The sequence below is a fragment of the Macrotis lagotis genome, chromosome 1 (assembly GCF_037893015.1).
Source record: "Macrotis lagotis isolate mMagLag1 chromosome 1, bilby.v1.9.chrom.fasta, whole genome shotgun sequence".
Lineage (NCBI taxonomy): Eukaryota > Metazoa > Chordata > Mammalia > Peramelemorphia > Peramelidae > Macrotis > Macrotis lagotis.
In genome coordinates this window covers 704,044,418-704,068,346 of record NC_133658.1, presented here as the reverse complement: position 1 = coordinate 704,068,346, position 23,929 = coordinate 704,044,418, and the positions used below count along the sequence as shown (strand labels likewise).

Below are 23,929 nucleotides of genomic sequence, written 5' to 3'. Positions count from 1 at the left end.
TTTAAATTGATAAGGCACTATACAAAAGCTACTTACTATTTTCATCATGTGCTTAAATTACCTTAGTCACTTCTCAACATGAGAACTTTTTCTATAATATCATAAATTAAAGTCCATAAGACTTTCTTATCTTGTGTGAATCTCATACTTATCCTTCCAAAAAGTCATCATAGTGGATATAACCAATGCACTGGAGAACTTACTGTAAATTTCTAAGGGAAAGGAAAGATTCTAACAATTCCCAGAAACTGAATCAAGCTCTAGTCATATGACTAACCACCACCACCTGCTTTTCTAGTTATATATGTCCTTGATTGATTATAACTTTTTTTTGTCACTTATTGTATGAAAGTCATCATCAATAATATGTGTATTTGTATTTGCCATGTACCTTTTCATAGTCCTTTATGTCAACTGAAATTTGGATTCTTTTCATAGTGTGCTATATTTTATCATTTGCACCCATATATTCTCACAAATAAAATACTGATGTTAAGAATACAGATTTGGAAGACAAGGTCAAGATCACTGAAAGTAATTCTCAGTTTCTCAAATATAATCTACCTTGCTCTCATTTTCCTAGTTGATCATTGAATATATATATATATATATATATATATATATATATATATATATATATACACATATAATAGCACTAACTCAACAAACTACTCACATACTTGCATACCACAATTCAGGAACCAAATAATCTTTATTTGATTAGTTTTTTTTAATTAGGCCAATTTCTCTTAATAGAGCTCACTGAAAAGAACCTCTAGTATTCTAGAGTAATCAACACAAAATCATTCATGATAAGTAGATACTCAAAGAACCTCAGCATCTACAGAGAAATCTTTTTTCCATGTGAACTTTTCAAGGTATCCTCCTTGACATTGGTGGATATCTTTACTAGACCCTGATCTCCCTATTTCTTGCCTCCTTTGATATGGATCACCTTAAAGATTTATAAACAAAATTATTTCTGTGGATGCACCTATCAAGAAATTTTGAATAAGTATGCAAAACATCTTGTTGAAGAATAGCATTTAAGACTGATTTTTGATTGAGGCTCAGGCTCAGCCTTGAGTTGAAACTAAGGTTGACTACCTACTCAATTTTATTTGTGGGAGTTATTGACAAATAAAAATCACACCAGGATGCTTTTTTCTTTAAATCTTTCATTCAACTGTATAAATATGAAGATGTAGTCTGCTATAGTGAATTATCTACCAAAATTTGCTTGTTTCCACCTAATTCATCAAGGATATTTTAAAATTATCAGAAGAGATAGGAAGTAGTAAGATCAATAATACAAATGGAGAGACTTGGTTGCCACTTCATTATCAGAGACTGGAATAAAGGAGGTCAGAATTGGGAATAATATCAAGAGATTTTGCTATGTAGAACTTAGAGGGGTATAAATGTCTCTTTCCTCAACAAAGTATGAGATGAATTCTGCTTAAAGAGTAGAGGGAAGTGGATAAAGCACTAGCCCTGGAGTCAGGAGTACCTGCGTTCAAATGTGGTCTAAAAATTACCTAGCTGTGTGGCCTGGGCAAGCCACTTAACCCTGTTTGCCTTGCAAAAACCTGAAAAAAAAGAGAATAGAGGGAACAGAAGTTTGGGAAGTTATAATGGAAAACAGAAGGTGTGGAACAGCTACCCATGAAAAAAATCAATTAAGGAAGAGTAATTGCCTTTAAGTAGTGATGGCAAAATGATAGATAAACTTGTGGTGTATCAAGTATGCAAGGTTGTATGCCTTCACTCAGCATCATTTAGCAATCTATGAGAAATGTAAAAGATAGAGGGTAGGGATCCAGGATGGGGATAAGAGAGTTAAGGGCAGTGAAATACTGAACTGATTAAAGGATAGTGTAATACTGAACTGATAAACTAGAGGGTCAAGATTGAGAAGAGAGGAGGGAGCAGAACCAAGAGAACAATATACACATTAACAACAACCTTGTGGGGTAATCAATCTTGATGGAAGCAGCTCCTCTCAGCAAGTTTAGAGGGCTAGAACAACTGTATTAGGCTACCTATGGACAGTGTTATCCCCATCCAGAGGAAGAAAAACAAAACAAACCAAAAAACCCTACAGAATCTGATGAACACTATATGAAAATGATCACTTGTGTATTTCTTTCCCTTAATCCTAAAAATGACTAATCTATAAACTTGTCTATCAAAAATATGTATATACCATGTTAACCTGACTGTTCACCACTGAGGGGAGGGGGGTAGGAAGGGAGGATGGAGGGAAATTTTGTAACTTAAAATATGCATATGGATGAAAGTTGAAAAAATTTTCTTAACATGTATTTGGAAAAATAAAATCTCAATAAAAAAAAAAACTGAGAAGGGAGGGAAGTGAGGCTGTAGTAGACAATTGATATTCTTCATTTCCTTGAGGTTTTCATTAGGTGGCTCATTAGGTAAACTCTTTTGAATAGTTGTGAAGCTCAGTAAGGATTCTAAGATTCTTAAAGGGCTTCATGCAGTCAACATAGTGTCATGTGCAAACAGGTATATCAGGAAAGTTTTGGGCATCTATGGGAACTCCCCCTTCCATTTTGACTCAATCAAAAATCTTCTATGACAGTAAAGAATACCTTTGGTAAGCAGATATGTCTCCTAATTTCAAGTCTAATTGGATATTGATAATAAAGTTATCTCTATTATTTAATCTTTCAAAGGAACTTACATTATAATAATAATAATACACACAGGGAAAATACTTTTTTGAAGGAGAGCCTTTAAGGTGACTTTTTTTTTAAACCAAGTAAAATACCTTTTAATGGGACAAAGACTGGATCAGTTGTTTCATGTGAATGGAATATTACCTCTAAGAGTTAATATTCCTAGTGAAGTCCTCTCAGGGTTAAAAATCATTAAAACAATGACAAACTATTACTCCTAGACTATTCTTAGAAGAAAGAGGGAGAGAGACCTTGCATTCCAAGCCAGGCAGCCTCCCAACTCTGTTGGGGATGGGGGTGGGGAACTATCTTAACTGGGAGAACAGGAGACTTATGAGCTTCCAATGAAACTCATAAGACTCCTCTTGTTTGATGATAAGTAGACTGTTCGTAGACAAGTTTACTTCAATAAGATAGTTATAATCCTGAAGGTTATTCTCACCATCTGGATGGTGAGGTAATATTTTATGAAAACCTTTCGTTCTTTTCTTGCTAGGGTAGATTTGCACAAGTAGAATGTAACTCTGAAGACTAACCAATCAGTCAACAGAGAGGGAAGATGGGAAGGAAGAGGGGATTGCATTAGGCCATATATTCTTGCTTGACTATCAATTCAGGGCAGCTCCTTGATCTTCACTACCTTTGTGAGACTTGGAGTGTGCCCTTTACTTGAGAAAAGCCAAAATAAACTTTTTTTTTTTTTTTTTTTTTTTGCTCAGAGGAGTCTATATTTTTTTAAAGTGGATTTTTATACCATGGATAAAAAAAACTCCCGGAAGAGAAAATTTACTCAAGGTACAAGTCCATACCTTTTTTTTTTTTGCAATTTAAAGTCTTAAGAAATGTTCCTATCATTCATTTCTAAAATATACAGAGAACTGAGTAAATTTTTTTTTAAAAAGCCATTCCTCAATTGACAAACGGTCAAATGATATGCAAAGGCAATTTACAGACAATGAGATCAAAGCAATCCACTCATATGAAAAATTGCTCTAAATCATTACTTATTAGAGAAATGCAAATTAAAGTTCCTCTGAGGTACTACCTCACACCTCTCAGACTGGCCAATATGACCACAAAGGATAATGATCATTGTTGGAAGGGTTGTGGGAAATCTGGGACACTATTACATTATTGGTGGAGCTGTGAACTCATCCAACCTTTCTGGAGAGAAATTTGGAACTACGCCCAAAGGGCAATAAAAATATGCATATCCTTTGATCCAACAGTACCACTACTATATCTATACCCTGAAGAGATGATGAAAAAGGGTAAAAACATCACTTGTACAAAAATATTCATAGCAGCCCTGTTTGTGATGGCAAAGAATTGGAAATCAAGTAAATGTCCTTCAACTGGGGAATGGCTTAGCAAACTGTGGTATATGTATGTATGTCATGGAACACTATTGTTCTATTAGAAATCAGGAGGGATGGGAATTCAGAGAAGCTTGGAGGGATTTGCATGAACTAATGCTGAGTGAGATGAGCAGAACCAGAAAAACACTGTACATCCTAACAGCAACATGGGAGCAATGATCAACCTTGATGGACTCACTCATTTCATCAGTGCAACAATCAGGGACAATTTGGGGCTGTCTGCAATGGAGAATACCATCTACATCCAGAGAAAGAACTGTGGAGTTTGAACAAAGACCAAGGACTATTACCTGTAATTTAAGAAAAAAATTGACATCTTATTGTCTGACCTTGCTTTCTCTTATACTTTATGTTTCTTCCTTAAAGATATGATTTCTCTCTCATCACATTCAATTTGGATCATTATATACCCTGAAAACAATGTAAAGACTGGCAAATTGCCTTCTGTGGGGGGGGGAAGTAAGATTAGGGAAAAAACTGTAAAACTCAAAATAAATAAAATCTTAAAAAAAAAAAAGATGTTCCTATCCCTAGAACACAGAGGTTATGAGACTTACTTAGAGTCACACACTTGATTATCTTAGAAGTGGGTCTTGAGGGGTGGCTAGGTAGCACAGTGGATAGAGCACTGGCCCTGGAGTCAGGAGTACCTGAGTTCAAATCTGACCTCAGACACTTAACATTTACCTAGCTGTGTGGCCTTGGGCAAGTCACTTATCCCCCTTGCCTTACAAAAAAAAAAGAAGTGGGTCTTGAACTTTTATTTATTTCAAGATTCAAGGTTGGCTCTCTAACCACCATGCCTTGGCTGCCACTTCTTTAAAAATCAATTTTAAAAAACAGTGCTATCTTATACATTCTGCATTTTGTCAGTCAACTGTGAACTTGTAAAGTAGTACACTGTTAAAATATCATTTATTAAAGCCTGCCTGATGTTTTCTTATTATCTCCATCTAAACTCTATTTAAAATGTGTGTCAGTCATTCTATTATGGTTTTACAGAAATGAAGAAGTAGGAATGTAGGTGAGTAATTATAAATGGCCTCACAATCATCTTTTATGAAAAAGTAGTAATATAGAATGTATTATTTTTTCCAATTGTATATCTTTTCCTTTTGTTAGAGCATTGATCTGTTAATACTTTCAAAGTTATGCTTTCCTTCCCATGGATGCTTTTTGTGCCTTTTTTATCTAATCTAGCAGCTTTTCTTATCTTCTTTAGTAGCATTTTCACTAATCATAAGATTATAGCATTTGGAATTAGAAGGAACTTTAGAGATAATCAAATTCAATTACCTCATTTTATATATTTAAGCTGGCTGTGCACTGGACCTGGAGGTCCAAGAAGACCTGAGCTCAGAATTTAGCCTCAGAGCCTTACTAAGTATGTTATCTTGAACAAGTCACTTGTCTGCCTCAGTATCCTCAACTGTAAAATGGGATTACAAAGATACCTACTTCAAAGGATTGTTGAGGCTCAAATAAGATATTTTTAAAAGTACTTAGCACAGTGCCTATCATAAAGTTATTATTATATGAAATTGCTTAGCCCCTTCCTCATTTGAACAAACAAAATTACCTATCATGTGCAAGGCACTGTGTACTATTAGATTCTGGGGGATACCAATACCAAAATCTTCATCCTCAAGGACCTTACATAGTGGAGCCTGAAGAGGGAAGATGATAAAAGAATATACAGAAAACACAAAGCATTAAAAAACTAATTAATTTTCAAAGGTACAGAAGGGATGAGGAAAGTCCTCATGAAGGGAGGGGAGCATCCGATCAGGCGCTTATGAGTACATAAAGTAAAACTGAAGATTTCTAAGCTCTTGGGAATCCTTAAAAAAAAAAAGGATTTTAGTTTACCCTATCAACCCCCTCAAGCTATCATCCATATCTTTCTTCCCTTTCATAGCAAATTCCAAGGAAAAGTAATCTTCATTTGTTCCTCTCCTTTATCTCCTCTAACTCACTTTTTTTGGCTATTAAACATTTTTTTCCTTTACTTGCCACCTACTGTGAGAAATGTAGGGTGTTTGGTTTCCACAGTGTAAAGCAATGGAAGGGTTAAGTTCCCACAACAACTTGCTGAAAAAAAACCAAACACTGAACAGACCAGGTCAGGATGGTGTAAGTAAATAAAGGAGTTAACTTTTCACAGCAGCATGGAAAAACATCTAATCAGAAGTGGACAGGGTCAGGATGGGGGGGGGGGGGGCGGGCCTGGTCCTGACCTAGCAAAGACTTAGGCCTTTTTGACCTAAGAAAGAACAGCGTCTGCTTAATAAGGGCTATACATATTACTTTACATGACACATCATCCCTGACCCTGTCTGCTTCTAATTAGATTAGTAAGGCTCTGAGGCTAGATTCTGAACTCAGGTCTTCCTGGACCTCCAGGTCCAGTGCACAACCAGCTTAAACTGACAACTGTGACAACTCCCTGTAAAAGAAAGCTTCATTTCCATAACAAGAGAAGCATGAGGAAAGGCTTATCCAGAGGATTGCAACCTGGGAAAAGTTAGACAAGTCTAACTCTTGGAGGGGAGGGTTTGAGGGAATTGTATCATACTAATCCCATAAAAGCTTCCTCACTTCTGTACCCAGTGCTCTGATCCCTCCTCTTTTAAGAGTAGAGTCCACTTCTGGCCAGAATCATAGGATTTCTCTAATTTCTTGCTACAATATACTGCCGCTATTTCACTGTGTCAAGTGGGTTTCTAACACCACCCTTCTCAAAAAAAATTTCAAAAAAGGACAAAATTTTTGTAATAAATATGCATGGTCAAATAAAACAAATTTCCCATATTGGCCATGTCCCCAAATAAATCTTTTTTGACTTATTAGTTTACCACTTTTCTGCTGATCCTCTGAAATCATAATTAATAATCAAATTAATCAGATTTTTTCAGTCTTTCAAAATTATTTGTTATTTATGATGTTGATATATAGCATAAATTATTCTGGTTCTGCTCACCACTTGACAATCAATCCATACAGCCTAAGTTCTGACATCTAATTCAAGTCTTTTCAGAGGGTGGTGGTGTGGCTCATTATGATTTTTGCCAGTGGCTGTATCACTGAGCCAGTCACAGAAGACCACCAGGCCTCATGGAAACTGGTAAAGAAACAATGCTTTGGGTAATTGTCTGGAACTGAGCAGAAGAGCAGTGTGATCTGTTTCAGGTGAGGGGTGGAGTAAAGGTAATGACTTGTGGGAGGTACTGCATTAATTGGTGGGGTAGCTGGGGCCCCTGTGGGGGCCATAAGCTCTGGCTGCTAAGTGTGGTAGATGTCTGGGCAATGCCATGGTTGTAGTTGGTGACAGTGCTGGGCACCAATGTTTGTTCTGTGTCAAGTGCTGTAGAGTTCAGGATCATGACCTTGACTTACTATGGATCTAAGCATTCTGTTCCAACAGGACTTCATTGATGGCAACAAGTTGCCAATTTGCTTCTTTAGTTCTTCCACTCACTTCCTGAGCACAACATTCTCATCTTCTATCACCTGCAGTCCAACCCCCTGGAGGTGGGGCTGGGCTACTCTCAAATGTGTCATTTAGGGGCCATCCACCCTCTCCCTGATAATGACTGAGTTGCTCCTCAAACCTCCAGTTCAGAAGATCATATGTGTCAGAAATATCAAGGTGACAGTTGGTGGGCACTGGAAATCAGGAAAGAATGGAAAAAAGACTTCAGTCAAAGTTCAAAGATAAATGCATGTCAGAGTAATCTCACAGACAAGAAATCTTTTGAATATAATGTGCAAAAGTCTTCAATCACAACTCAGTCTTTATTCCCCACCTGAAGTTTTAAATAAGACAGTAGGAGGAGAAAGTTAAATATGGGGAAGATATTTCCCAGATCTCAAACACTGTGGTTTACTCACTCAGTCATGTCCAATATATTGTGACCTCATGGACCATGTTGTCAATGGGGTCTCTTGGAAATGATACTGAAGGGGTTTTCCATTTCTTTCTCAAGTTGATCCAGCATAGCCTTTTGTCAGACAAAGAGCTCGGGATCACAATACCTAGGATGTGTCTCAGATTGGATTTGAATTCATGCCTTCCAGACTTTAGGCTCAGTGCTCTATTCTCTGAGGCACCAGCCACCTCTGAATCACCACCAAAATCAATGGAAATAAAAATCACAAAAATAATTAGAAGAGAATGCTGCAGAATTACAAAGAACCAATATGACTTCCCAAGGAGAGATGAAGAAACATGCCAGTTCTTAGCAGAAGTCCAAATGTGTGGAGTGGTGCTTATGTTTTCAGACTCTTTCCTATAATTAATGGGGAATTGGGAGATTTGTTAAATTATTTAATTTTTAAAATATTGTTCATTTAAAGTTTTGAGTTTCAAATTCTCTCCATCTTTCCTTTCCTCCTCTTCCCTCTCTGAGAATGTAAGCAACCATATATAGGTGATACATGTGCAAGTTTTCAAAACACTTCTACATTTCTTACTTTGTACAAAAAGACCTGAATAAAAAAGCAAAATTTAGGAAAGTGAAAAAAAAGGATAAGGAGGGGATTGTTAACAGTGTCATCTTAAAGGTCAGGAAGGATATGGGCTGAGAAATGCTTCTGGATTTTGTATTGCCATCATTCATCAGTGATAACTAGATAGAATTTCACCTGGGTAGGGAAGCAAGAAGCTTTATAGCAGAGTTGAGAAATAAATGGGAAATGGGCAAAAAAAGAAAATGGCAAAGATTGGAGGTACTGATGGAAAATAGGCACATAGTTGAGCTGTGAATTGATATATCCATTTGGGAAAGTAGTTTGGAGCTACTCCTTCCACAATTATTAAAATGCACATACTCTTTGATTCCATCTACCCCAAGAAGTTAAATAAAACATAGGAAAAGAATTCACATGTACAACATGTATAAAAGTTCTTTTTTCTGTGGCAAAACCCCTGGAAACCAAAGGAGTACCCATAAGTTGGATGAAAGTTCAACAAATTGTGGTATATGAATATAAAGGAATATTATATGTTGTAAGAAATAAAGAAAAAGACACCCTCCTCCACATGATGACTTTTTTTTTCATGAATTTTCATGCTGCTATACTTTCTTAGCTCTCTTCATTTCTGTCTGTTTGCTCCTTCTCAAACTCCTTTGCTGTTTTATCACTCACAACTACCCATTAAATTGGGATGACTCATATGGCTCTCTCCTGAGTCTCCTCTTTTCTCTTTACCCTCACTGAATGATTTCATTAGCTCCCATGGTTTCATTTATCATTTCTATCTATCCAGGCCTAATTAATTTCCTGAGCTGTAATTCCACATCACTAACTCCCTAAAATCAATTAGGCATCTTAAACTTAACACATCCAGACCAGAACTCCTTTACCTCAAAATTCCTCATTTCTGCTGAATACTAATTCCTCTAGTCACTCTAGTTTGTAACTTCAGATGATTTTCAACTTTCTCATCTTCCTCATCTTCAACATTCAAAATGTTGTCAAAACTAGTTTATTTTTAGTTCAATAATATCATCATTGACTTTTCCTTCTCTAGGGCAAATTTTTTTGAAAATGAATAAAATATTTTTATGTTGTATTATATGTATAGATTTATAATATTTCTGCATTATATTATATGTATATTTTAGTTTTGTATAATGATTACTTATCAACAATATCCTCCACCACCACATCTTGCCTAGACTCTATCTAATCCAGTTTCTTCATTTTAAAGTTAAAGTTGAGACCTAGGGAGGTTAAGTGGTGGTAACTAAAAATTCTTCCAGCCTCAAAATCTACTATTCTAATATCTTAGATGATTGGCATTATATAAACATAAATTTCATTAACTGTGCAATGCATTGGTAAGGTATCTAGATTTGTCATGTGATATCTAAAGAAAAAAAAAAGAAATAACCTTCATTGCCTTCTAAGCAATTAGAGCCCGTAAGGTCTTCAAAAAGTTGAAAATATTCAGTTTCACGAAGAATACTCAGAAATGTAGAGAACCAATCTTCCTTTTGTACTATTCTACTCAGAAGTTCCCGGACAGCATGTTCATTTCCAGAATTTTCATCAAATTGAACAACCTAATTCAAAAAGAAAAGTAGAATTAAAGAATCAAAAACTTTAACATATCAAAAATGTTAAAAATTATCAGAAAAAAGTATGTAATTAGTCAAAGTATAAATAAAGGCTCAAACAAGGACAAGGAAACCAGAGATGTTCCTACCTAGCAAAGAGATAGCTCTCACCACCAAAAACAACAGTTTGTATGGAGCAATACTCTTCCTTTTTCAATAAATGAATGAGTAAATAAGTATAATAATAAGTATACTAAAGGAATTAATCATCACTTCATTAATTTTTCTTAAAATAACATGACTATTTCCTTAGTTCATATTTTGCTTAAACAATAGGAAAATTAAAATTTAAATACAAATGAGTAGATGTACAATAAAATATATAAAATACATTATTTCTGCAATCTGTAACATGAGGGATTCTAGTTCAGCTCTCTCATTTTACAGGTAACTCAGCTGAGGCTCACTTGTCCAAGTCTAGATGTTAATAACCAGGCTTTGAACTTGGGTCTCTCCTCTCCCAATCTAGCTTGCTTTCTGATGCATCAAGCTGTGCCCTAAAGAAGAAAGTGAAAATGAAAAAGTAATAGGCACCCTTTAACCTTCCATCCACTGCCACTCAACTTCTCTAAATCTTATCAGTATCTGGGCCTAGGGATGAAGAAAAGGCTATTATATCATTTAATCAAGCTCTTTGAAACTCTAATTAAAGTCTTATCATTTCAATAAATAATGTTTGTCCTTCATTCTCAAAGAAGACCACAACATCAGGGAGGTGATGCCATGACATGAATTGGATTTGAGTGAGGGGGATGCTGTGCTAAGTATCCAGTCTCACTTTTCCTCCAGAGTCATCTGGGATCAGTGGTCAGACATGAATCAGAGTGACTGGAGATGGCCCTGAATGCAGCTAAGTGACAGGGTTAAGTGACTTGCCCAAGGTCACACAGCTAGTGAGTATCAAGTTGGATCTGAACTGAGGTTGGATTGGAATTCCCATCCTCCTGACACAAAGGTCAGTGCTTATCTCATTCTATTATTATCCCCATTTTACAGATGAGGTTGAGAGGAGTTAACTTGCCCAGGGATACTGTTTTTTTAAGTGTCTGAGACTGAATTCAGGACTTCCTGATTCCAGTAGCCCTCTATTTACTGCATCACCTACAAATTTAAAAAATAACCAGCTTAATGGCAAAGAACTGGAAATTGAGGGACAGCCCATCAACTGGGGAATGGTTAAACAAGATGTGGTGTGAATATAATGAAATACCATAGTTCTGTAAGAAATGATGAGCAGGCAGATTTCAGAAAAACCTGGAAAGAAGATGAACCTATGCTTAGTGAAGTGAGCAGAACCAGAACACTGCACACAGTAATAGCAACATTGTGATGATTCCCTATGTTAACTGAGTCTTCTCAACAATACAGTGATCAAAGACAAGTCTAAAAGACTTGTTATGAAAAATGTCATCTGCATCCAGGGAGAGAATATGGAGAATGAATGCAGATCAAAGCATACTATTTTCATTTTTAAAAAATTTTGTTTTTTCTTTCTTGTGCTTTTCTCCTTTGGTTTTGATTTTTCTTTCACAACACGATCAATATGGAAATATATTTAACATGAATGTACATTTATAACCTATTTCAGATTGTTGCTGTCTTGAGGCAGGTTAGTTGGAAGGGAGGGATGGAGGAAGAAAGAAAAATTTAAAACTCAAAATTTTACAAAAATGAATATTGAAAACTATCTTTACATTTGGAAAAAATACTAAAACTGAAAAAAATTCCCTTAAATAACACATAAAAGATGAATTATTTTTACTACCATTTATAATTAAAAATCTCTTTTCTATATTACCTAACTCCCTGAAACTAACTGATACAAATGTTAAAATGATCAGGTTGTAAACCTTATTTTAACCCATGACATTCCCATTTTTCATTTATACTGTCCTTTGTTTTTTAATCCCTCTGTTACAAAAGCTAATCAGAAAGTGTTTTTCTAAAAAGAATGAATAAATAAAATGAATATTGTATTAAAAGTCTAGGCACATTAATCCTACTAATTTTCAGACTACTTATTTATCAGCTAATTTGATTTTTAAAAGCATTCACAATTGTGATTGTTTTGTCTTCCCTGAATTCAGGAAGATTAAGCATCAGAAAACTATTTTTCCATTAAAAAAAGAAAACTATTTTTCATTAAAGATTTTGTTTTGTTTTAATATTCATGTGAAACTCTTCATTACATTTGTATAACTTGGGTAGCCTACTCAACATCCTGGTAAATAAATCCTCCATTTTGAGTGTTGGCAAACATCAAATCCTTGGGAAGCAATAGTTTTACCTAATTATCTACTACAAAAGAGTCTAAAGAAATTCAATTTTCATATATATACATAAATATATGTATTTGTAATATTTATGCATAATTTGCCACTAAACTCCTGAAAAATTGAAACCCGAAGAAACAATAGTTAAAAGAAAAGAAACAACAAAAACGATTAAAAAGTAATCAAAGATATAAGGAGGCTCAAAAGAAGAAATGTCCAACAAACTATAATAACCAAACCACTGTTTGTAAGATGAATGCAAATCAAAATAGTTCTGTGGTTTTGCCTCACACCTGGCAAAATGAAAAAAAAAAATGAAAACTGTTAGGCCTGGTGTTTGGTTTTATGAATTGCTGGGAATGCCCCCCCCCCAAAAAAACCAAACCCTCAAACAAATCAAAAACAACTTTCTGATGGCAAGAAACCTTTTTGGTGATGAGTTCTATAATTAACTCGAATAAGCCTTGAACAATAAGCCCTCAGTCCTTCTTAGGATCTATACAAAGCTGCTAACATGAACCCAAGGGTTCTATATAAAGGTGGCATGGCAAATGTCAATTAACTATAAAAGCTTTGGTTCTTATCAGGATCAAGTTAAAGAAAAACTTAAGGAAATTTATAAGCCACAATTGGAAAAGAATATTCAACAAGATTACAGCATGAATTCAATTGGGCACAACCTCCCTTGCCTCTCTGTTAGTCATCTTGACATTCCAGATTATGCTCCTAAACTTTTTTTAAAGATGGGTTCATGATTATTAATATCTGGATTGCCTTTTTTCAGTAACTTAATCTGTGATTGTTTTTAAAAATTCCCTCCTGTTTTTTTTTTTTGTCTAGCTTTGGAATTGATCCTTCAATGACCTCAAAATCCTACCTCCTCCAATAAGTGTATCTTTGTAAACCCTTGGTTTTGTCCTCTTCCATATGGTTTTCTCTGTAACCTTCTATGAGGGTTTGTTTCCTCACATAGCACACTAGGGTTGATGATGTTGCAAAACAAATGTAAGAACTGGGATCAATGAGGGGGAAAAAAACTAGAAGAAACTCTCACACATCTGTTTTTGTTGTTGTTTTTGCAAGGCAAATGGGGTTAAATGGCTTGCCCAGGGCCACACAGCTAGGTAATTATTAAGTGTTTGAGACCGGATTTGAACCCAGGTACTCCTGGCTCCAGGGTCACTGCTTTAACCACTGAACCACCTAGCTGCCCCACTCTCACACATCTTTAACAATTGTTGTTTCTTTGTGGTACTGGTTTCAACCTTTAATGGATAGAACTTAATTAGGTACTTTGACAAACTTCTTACAAACTTGGAACAGTTAAAGGATTAGAATGTCCCAGAGTTAGATCAAGAAGGGAGCTCAGAATCTATCTAGTAGTCTTTTTTAACCAATAAGCAAGGTGAGACCCATGTTACTTATAGATATAGGTAATCAGTGTCAGAGACTTAATTAGAACCCAGGACCTCTGACTCCAGTCAGTAGCGTCTATACTGTAGCTTGCCTTTTGTATCTACTATATCTCATTGTTTTATGATGCAGTGTACTATAATATTTTGCTCTCTATTCCATCAGATTTTAAAGATGAAATTCTAAACTGGCATTGCCCTTAGCCACCATGTCTCTGAGCTTGGTAGCAGTTCCCTGAGCTCTTCAATTTCTCCTTCATCTTCAGGAGGATGTTGCCTAAGAAAAATATTATTTCTCATTACCTTATTCCCCCCCAAATAAGATCAGGTCTTATATAAATTTTTGTCCTAAAGATGCATTAAGGATTAATTTTCTCCCTTGCACAAAAATCTACAATTATTCAAGTACAGTCATGTTATCTTCTTCTGAACATCATCAAAACTATCCAAACCCTGAATTCCAGCCTGACTTTCTTGTGACTCCATTTCCAGTAGAACCCTTGGGCCCCAATCTCTTGTCGGTAATAGGGTTCTACTTAAATGAGAACTTTGTGTCCACGTAGCCTACTTATATGCATTTGCAACACAGCTGTCAGTGATTTTATCTCATGAATTCTTCACCCATGTCATTACCTCTTCCAGGTCATGGTTTCCACACTGATTTCTCTCCATTCTGTTTTCAATGTAGTCATTGATTTCCATGTGCACTATCAAGACTCTGGAGCGAGGCAGCTATTCTTGCGGAATCATTATTTGATCTGTTCTTCTCTCTGCAAGGAAGTTCTTCATGTCCTTAGTGTGGTTGAGTGCTGGTGGAATCCAGGACTAGTAGACCTCTTTGGCCACCTCAAATTACAAGGGGCCACAATATTGACTCACTGCTTGTGGGCACCAGGCTTTTTTAGCTTCAAGAACAGAAATGGCTGGAACATGTTCAGTGTTATCTTTCTTGTCCTTAGTGATGATTAGAGGTAGAGCTTTCTTTCCATCTGGACATTATCAAGTTCACACATTATTCGTCAGTCATGTCTGTACTCCGATTGATCATTCAGCAATAAGTTTCAAGTTCACCTATTTATATAGGCATTTACCTCTTGTCCTAGAAAGTCTACTTGGGTAACTATAAATACTTAATTATAATTTATATTATAATTTATTTTAATTATTAATGTCAATAACATTATTTATTTGTATTTCATTATATATTAACATTTTTATTTTATATTTCAATACATCCCTCGTGTGTTGTGCTAAATGCTTCCATCTGGCTGATGAACTTAATAGGGCTTATTTTTGAGGTAGGGCTTAGATTACAAACAATTGAAAAATAATCATGCTAAGGCTTATATTTGAGGAAATATGGCACTGAATTAGGTCAAAGGCTTTTCCCCCTTTTCTACTTTCTCATCCAGAAATCAACCAGTGTGGGGAATCTTGGGCAAAGACATATCCAGTCAGAAAGGCTAAGATTTAGTCATTTTGGGTTAGGGTCTCAATACCCTGCATACTAATTACCTAGAAAGATGTCTCTAAATGTCATATGCTTTTATCCTTTAATTCAGGGCTGTCCAACCTTACTTTTCAAAATGGTCAACCTTTTCTCAAAGGATTGCACAGACCTGGTGAACTAAGAGAGGGTCTCATCATACTGGACATTTTAGGAGTAGGCCAACTGGTTGAGGCAGTTTCTGAGCTACTTTACACTGTTTATTCTGGCAACTGATTTACATCAGCTAAACTTCCTAATATTTGTGTGTGTGTGTGTGTGTGTGTGTGTGCGTGTGTGCATCCATGTCTGTTGCTTTATCCACATCTATTTTTTGTCTTATGGCTGTAAATAACTTGTTTAAATTTATCAGGATGGAACTGTTTTAATTAAGTGCCATAGCGTCTAAAATTTTTCTTCTCGTTTTTGTTAAATGTTTAACTTTTCTTCAGCAAATCAATAGGCTAATTATATACATAGAGCTGATCTGAAAATGACTCCCACATCAGTAAGTACTACTTTCCTCTGCATTAAAATATAATCAGCTTCTGCTATAGTCAAAATGCTTACCTTCCTACATTTTTTTTAGGCTTTTTTGCAAAGCAAACAGGGTTAAGTGGTTTGCCCAAGGCCACACAGCTAGGTAATTATTAAGTGTCTGAGACTGGATTTGAACCCAGGTACTCCTGACTCCAGGGCCGGTGCTTTATCCACTGTGCCACCCAGCCACCCCTCCCCTTCCTACATTCTTGCTGAAGAAGGTACTCTTCATTATATGGGTGTGATGCTTCATTGTGGTTTACCCACTTTTGACTACTTTCATTTGTCAGTCCTGAGCCATATTTCCAAACATCTTTTCTATTCTCCCTTATGCTCACCTTTGCTTTGAAGTCATGGAGTATTAAAGTTAATTTAATTTGGAGGTATTGATGAGTTCTTTATAGAATTGCTTTCCCTACTTTCCATACTGTGCAATGGATGATGGCACATGAGCTACATACAACTAGTTTTTCATGTTTGGAAATATGGCCCAAGATTAACAAATGAGAATAGTCAAAATTATAGTTATAATACTGTTGTAGAGGCCAAGAATTGGAAATTGAGGGAATACTCATCAACTGGAAAATAGCTGAACAAGTTATGGTATAAGAATGCTATTGGAGTACAATTGTTCTGTAAGAAATCATGAACTGCCAAACTTCAGAAAAGCCTGGAAAGACTTTCATGAACTGAAGCTATGTAAAAGTGAGTAGAACCAGGAAGACACTGTACACATTAACAGAAACATTGTGAGATGATCAACTATGATGGAAGTAGTTCATTGATCAAGGATAATCCTGAGAACCTTGTTATGGAAAATTTCATCCACATCCAGACAAAAAACTATGGAGTCTGAATGCAGAGTAAAGAATACTATATTCACTTTTAAGTTTTCTTTTATGTTTTTTCTTTCTTTCATATGGTTCCTCCCACCTTAGTTCTAATTCCTCTTTCACAACATGACTACTATGGAAATATATTAAAAATGATTGCATATGCACATCTTATATCAGATTTTTCTCTGACATGGGGAAGGGGAAGGGAAAGGAGGGTGGTAGAAAAATGTAGAACTCCAAAATTTGCAAAAGGATGAATATTGAAAACTACCTTTGCATGTAATTGGAAAAATTAAATTAAATTTAAAAAAGAAAGGTACAGTTCTTTATTAGTTATGGTCCCTTTCTTTAGGAATGTTTATTTGGATGAGGTTGTAAATCAGTGTGACCCTGAGTCCTATTTGTACCCAAATGCCACCGAACTCTATATTGCCTTTGTGTCAGTCCCCTTGCGTTATTCCCAGCTGTCCTAGGGCTTGCCAGGAATCAGATCTTGGATGAAATCTCACTGGCAGAAATTCAACCCAGGCAAGACAAAAGTGATGCTGATAGGCAGAAGTATTTAGAGTAAATAATGAGAAGTGCCACTTCACTGGCAATTGGAAGAGTATACCCAGCAAATATAAACAACTTTGTGGTGTTACTGGACTCTGTTGCTTCTGGACTCCCTAACAGCTACCGTGGCTGGAAATGCCATCTTCCATCTCCAGCTGGCTTGAAGGCTGTGTACTTTCTTCCAAAATAAGATTCTGCCACAGTGATGTACACATTTGTCATATCCAGCTGGACTACTGTAATGTGATCTTTCTGGTTCTCAATACACAAAACAACGTGAAGATTACAGAGGAGTAGAATTAAATAATTTAGTTAAACTGGGCCATCAAATCTATATCTTGGCTTCAGTCTTTGCCAAGACTATAAAAAGTTGAATATGATACATAAGATGACCAAAATGAATTGACTGTTACAATGATTAATGCATTCCCTGGAACTCAGCAGTAGTGATGGTCCAAAAAATTACTCTTAAAAATTGCTGAAATGATGATACCTTCAAAACATGACTTCTGACTTTGATCATAGCACACATTGTTTAACATGAGTTTAGAACAAGATTTTGACTCATGACTAATTTTTCTTAAAGGTTCTTGTTCAGCATTTATTCTGACATTATGTTCTTGAGACAGTTTCCCAAGAAACAAGCAAAAAAAAACACCCAAACCCAACTATGTTATGTGATCTGAGGAATTCATTTGACTCCCTAAGCTGTCAAAATATCTATCATTAGTAAATAATTGTTCTTAATTTTTTTTGGTGACATGGATCCCTTTGACAGTTTGATGAAATTGACAGCCTCCGTTCTTGGAATTGTGCTTTTAAATGGACAAAATAAAATATCTATAATTACAAAGGAAACCAGTTATATGAACACTGTACATAGATCATAAGATTTCATTCTTATTATTTTTTTTTACTCAAAAAGTTTGGAAGCTACAATTAAAGTCATTCAACTCTTGTAGCTCTTCATCCAACTTCATTCTCAACTCCCTTCCATTCCTCATTCTCATAGCCTTTAATAGTCATTCTCCAAAGTTTCAACCATATACCACCCAGCCTTTCCACTGTGCCTTTTGGAATGCCAGTGTCATCAGTAACAAACTTATTTCATCTTAATCTTTTCATCTCCCACTCCTTCCATCTACTAGCTATTACTATTATTAAATCTGCTTCCTCCTATTGACACAGCCTCCCTGGTCACCCTTTCCCAGTACTAACTTCACTTTCACTTACTAATAGAGGAATGAGATTTGGAATACTCCTCTGCTATTTCAAACTTCCTCCTCTACCTCCATCACTCAGTAACTTCTCTTCCTTTGAGGGCTATGCTATTCTTATCTATTGTTTATCCTTCATCGTTTGAGAGGACCAGTGACATCATGATGATAATGTCTTGACTTGAGCATGGATTAGATTTAAATGAGTCAAAGTTGATCAAAGTCTTCAGCCTTACTCTCTCACAGGCATCAAAATCCAGGAGCAACACAAACATCAACATAACTGACAATGCCCTAAAATTCAGCAGATGACCTTGATGTTTACAGTGTCTGACTAAATTGTAAATGCTCCTCAGTGTCTTCTTCAGATACCTTCATGGCCAATGGAATAAGTTGTTCTCATCTGACCATCCATCAAGGGAAGTCTTCACATGCTTGGGGTGAACAGACCTCTAACTCACTGATGGGTTTGAGGTCTATGAGTTACTTTCAATTTGGTTCATCCTATATCTTGATTTGCTAGGATGTGACCCTATGCATGCTATAATTTCTTGAAGTTACAGATGAGATTTGGTTGACAAGGCATCAAAAATGAATGAGCATCCCTGAAAACAGTGAGCCATATACTGCATCTATAGATCCCCAGGTCACTCCCCTTCTTTTCTCAATAAATGCAGCATATGACACATTTTTTCTCTTCTTCCTCAGGTCTCATATTAGGAGATTTCAAAAATATACATGAACTTTCCCTCAATCATCCCAACCACAGTTCCTCAACCTTCTCACTTTCCATTAGTTACTCCTCCACTCCAACTCAACCACAAGCATGGTCATTAGTCCTGCCATCATCTACAAATGTACCATTCTATGTTTAAAATTCCAAAATCTTTTTATCAAATCATAATTTGCTGGCCTTTCACCTCTCCTAATGTCTTCCCTTATAAAATCCTACACTTCATTCATACTATGACCTCTAATTTCTTCAGCACTCAGTTTTCTCCCAGGCCATCAACCCTGCACTAATCATTCTCTTGTCTTTTCCCTATGTCAATCCCTTGATGAACCAACTCAACTCTACACTGACTTCCTCTCTTGCCTAGTTCCCCTTATCATAATGATGATTATGCCTGGCCAAGCTTCAACTTTGGACTCCCTCCATTCACTGCCCTTTTTCCTTTACTTATTTTCCCTGAACTTTTTGTTAATTTAACATCATTGACCACTACCTCTTCCTTGATACTCTCTTCTCACCTCACTAGTTTTCTAGGACACCATCCTTTCTTGATTTCTCAATCTACCTTTCTGACCACTACTCTGCCTTCTTTACTGGATCTTTTTTTCCATATCATGCCTTCTAAACATATGTCTCCCCCAGGGTTTGGTCTTGGATCCTTTTCTCTTCTCCCTCCCTTTACTTAATGATCTCATAAGTTCCCTTTTTGGATTTAATTACCATCTCTATGTTGACGTTTATCAAATCTTTCCCAAACTCTATGTTGACCTCAGTCTCACATTTTCAACTACCTTTCAAACATCTAATGGATGCCCAATAGATATCTTAAACTCAATATACCCCAAAATGAGAACTCAATTTTCTCCTCTAAACACTGCTTGTCACCCTTGTCACTTTCTCTTTATACTGTAGAATGCAAAGCCATATTTTTAATCCCACAGACTCCCAGTTCTGGACTCTTTATTTTGTCTCACTCTCCCAGTGAGTGAGACAACCTGCTACTAAGTCCCATCAATTTCACCTTTACATTATCTCTCAAATGTGCCCTTTCTCTCCCCTCATACTGCCATCACCCTGTTGCAGGCTCTTATCAAAAAACAACTTAATTAGTGTAATAGCCAGCTGATGGGATTTGCCTGCTTCAGTCACTCCAGTCCATCCTTTTACTCAGCTGTCAAACTGATCCTTCTTTCTTTTATTTCAATTTACATTTTTATTTATTTACACATTACTAAAATGGGCTTGTTGTAAGAGTAAGCATAATCCCCCTTCCCCCTACAAAAACAAAAAAAAAACTCCCAGAGAGACAAAAGGAAAGAAAGAGGGAAAAGATGTGCTTCAGTCGGTGTTCAGGCATCATCAGCTCTGTCTCTGGGGTGGTTAACATTCTTTATCATAAGTCCATCAGAGAAGTTACATCCATATTTTTTCCACAGTTGCTATTGCTCATTGTAATTTCCTCCATCTATTCCTCCCCACTATCATTTAATATATTTTTTTATCTCATTTTACTCTGTCCCTCTTCAAAAGTATGCTGGGAGCAGCTGAGTGGCACAGAGAACAGAGTACAAGCCCTGGGGCCAGGAGGCCACAAGCCCACATCCCACCCCAGAGACTCAGCAGCCAACCAGCCCCATGGTCCCAGAAAGGCCAGCCAATCCCTCCACCTTACAAAGAAATAAAGAAAATGCATTATATCTGACTATCCTCTCCCATGATTTACCCTCTCTTCTGTCCCCTACATCCCACCCCTCCTCCCCGTTCTCCCATTCCCTTTCTCTCCTTTTTTCTTCTAGATTTCTATGCCTTATTAAGTATGTATGTTGTCTCCTCTCTGAGCCATTTTCAATGAGAATGTAGGCTTCCCTCATTTTCCCCCTCACCTTCCCCCCTTTCATAGCATTGCAAAATCTATTTCTTGACTCTTTTACATGAAATATCAGCCCATTCTACCCCTCCTTTCCTTTTCTCCCAGTACATTCCATTTTCACCCATTGACTCCATTTTTACAGTATATTATACCTTCAAATTCAGCTCTCTTCTATGCCTGGTCTATATATGCTCTCTCTAACTGCTCTAATAAATGGGAAAGTTCACATGAGTATTATCAGTATCATCTTGTCATGCTGGAATACATGCAGTTCATCATCATTAAATCCCTCATAATTTACCCTTCTCATCCACTCTCTCTATGCTTCACCTGAGTCCTGTACTTGAAGATCAAACTTTCTGTTCTGAAATTTCCCTATTTCATTGAATGTCCATTTTTTCCCATAGAGGATGTTCAATTTTGCTTGGTAGTTGATTCTTGGTTGCATTCCAAACTCTTTTGCCTTCTGAATATTATATTCAAAGCCCTATGACCCCTTATTGTGGATGCTGCTAAGTCCTATGTAATCCTGATTGTAACTCCAAGATATTTGATTTATTTCATTCTGGCTGCTTGTAATATTTTATCTTTTACTTGATAGTTCTGGGAGATAATATTCCTGGGTTGTTTTTTTTTGGGGGGGGGGGCATTTCTTTCAGTGGGAGATAGATGGACTCTCTCAATTTCTACTTTGCCCTCTGCTTCTAGTATATCAGGGCAATTTTCCTGTAGAAATTCTTTTAAAATGAAGTCAAGGTTCTTTTCCTGATCAAGACTTTCAGGTAGCCCAATAATTTTTAAATTGCCTCTTCTGGATCTGTTCTCCAGGTCAGTTGTTTTTTCAATGAGATACTTTATATTTTCTATTAATTTTTCATCTTTTGGTTTTGTTATATTGTTTCTTGATGCCTCACAAAGTCATTGGCTTCCTTTAGCTCCATTCTACATTTGAAGGAGTTGCTTTCTTCAGAGAGCTTTCTTATCTCCTTTTCCATCTGCCATAACTGCTTTTAAAGATATTCTCCTCATTAACTTTTTGGACTACTTTTTTTTCCCCATTTGACTAAATTATTTTTTAACATGTTGTTTTCTTCAGCATTTTTTTGTACCACCTTGACTAAGCTGTTGACTTGGTTTTCATGTTTTTCCTGCATTCCTTCATCTCTCTCATTTCTCTTCCTAATTTTTCCTCTACTTCCCTTACTTGCTTTTTAAAATCTTTTTTGAGCTCTGCCGTAGCCTGAGCCCAATTCCTATTTTTCTTGGAGGCTTTGGATGCAGAAGCTTGAACTTTGTCATTTTCTGAGTGTGTGTTTTGATCCTCCATGGGACTAAAGTAATTGTCTATGGTCAGGTTCTTTTTTCTTGTTTATTCATCTCCCCAGCCTTTGCCCTGGTTTTGGAGTGCTTCCTGAGCTTTTAGGTATTATTGGGACACCCATGAAAGGACCTCAGTTCCTTCCAGGTCATATGAGGGGCTCTGAATACTCTTCTGCCTGGGCTCTTGTCTGTAGATGACCACAAGCACTCCCCTCTTCCCTGGAGCTGTGAGGAGGGTTCCTCCTCTATGGAAATGGGGTCTCAGACTGTGACTAGGGTCTGAATATGGACAAAGCACCAGAGTCCTGTCCCAGAAGAGAGACCTCAACAGTCTCCTCCCACCCCCACATCTTCTGGCTGAGTGCTCTAGAAGCAGGTGCCGGGTAGCTCCCTACTGGGGGGTTCTGTAGGCCTGCTTCCATTTCCTGAGATCCAGGCTGTGCTGAAGGTCCCACTGGCCTGAGTTTCATGTTCACTCTGGCAGAGGTTTCCCTGTTGATCTTCCAAGTTGTGCTTGGTGTTTCCTGGGTTGGCAGGTCAGTAGGCAGCTTCTGCTGCCAGGTACCAATGCTCCCTGGGACCCAGGTGTACCTCAGGCTGTTCCTGAAAGGCTGGTACTCCTTAGCTCCCGCCCAGTGATCCTGCCGCACCCTCCAACCCCATGGAGCAGAGTCTTTCCATGATCTTCCAGGTTATCTTGGACTGGCAATTGCCTCACTGGATCTTTCTGTGGGTTCTGTCTCTTGAAAACTTAGTTAGAGCCATAATTTTAAGGTTTTTGCAATATTTTGTAGAGAACTCTTGGGAAAGGTTGTTCTCATGCTTCCATCTTGGTTCTGCCCCCCCCCCCCAAATTGCTCCTTCTTAAAGCACAGGTTTGACCAGATTCCCCTTTTATTCAATAAACTCCAGTGGCTCCCTATAACTTCTAGAAGTAAATAAGAAATCTTTTGTTTAGCTTTAAAAGTTTTTAAAAACTGGTTCTTTTTTACCTTTATAGCCTTATCACATTTTAGTCCCCCTACATAATCCAAGTCAGTGAAACTGACAATGCTATGTCTGAAGAAGAATTCAATGAAAAATCACTCATTGGGCAAGTATCAAAATGGTCTAGAAATTGGACTCAAATACAAAAGTTCACTGAAGGCCTTAAAAAGGAATTAAAAAAATAAATATGAGAGGAGGAAGAAAAATGGAAAAAAGAACTGAAAATCATGGAGGAAAAAACTATAAAATTGAGCAGAGAATTCAACACCTTTAGAAAGAAAACACAAAAGGTAATTGAAGAAAATAAAACCCTAAAAATGAGAACTGAACAAATCATGAGGGATGGGATTTCAGAAAAGCCTGGAAAGAATTGCATGAATTGATGCTGAGTGAGATGAACAGGACCAGAAGAACACTGTACACAGCAATATGGGGGGGTGATGATTAAACTTAATAGACTTGCTCATTCTATCAGTGCAATAATCATGGACAATTTT

At 36.7% G+C, this 23,929-nt stretch overlaps 1 protein-coding gene across 3 annotated transcripts in view; it reads right to left on the bottom strand.

Annotated features, from left to right (window-relative positions):
- Nucleotides 1-23,929, bottom strand: part of IFIH1 (interferon induced with helicase C domain 1) — a 118,772-nt gene that overhangs the window by 82,951 nt on the left and 11,892 nt on the right. For 2 of the 3 annotated variants that reach the window (XM_074215841.1, XM_074215840.1), the window contains exon 2: nt 9,978-10,149. In XM_074215841.1, the coding sequence (XP_074071942.1) occupies nt 9,978-10,149 (172 nt within the window). Of the gene's footprint in view, nt 1-9,977; nt 10,150-14,521; nt 20,995-23,929 lie in introns of those variants that run through there. The other variant, XM_074215842.1, reaches the window with a different exon arrangement.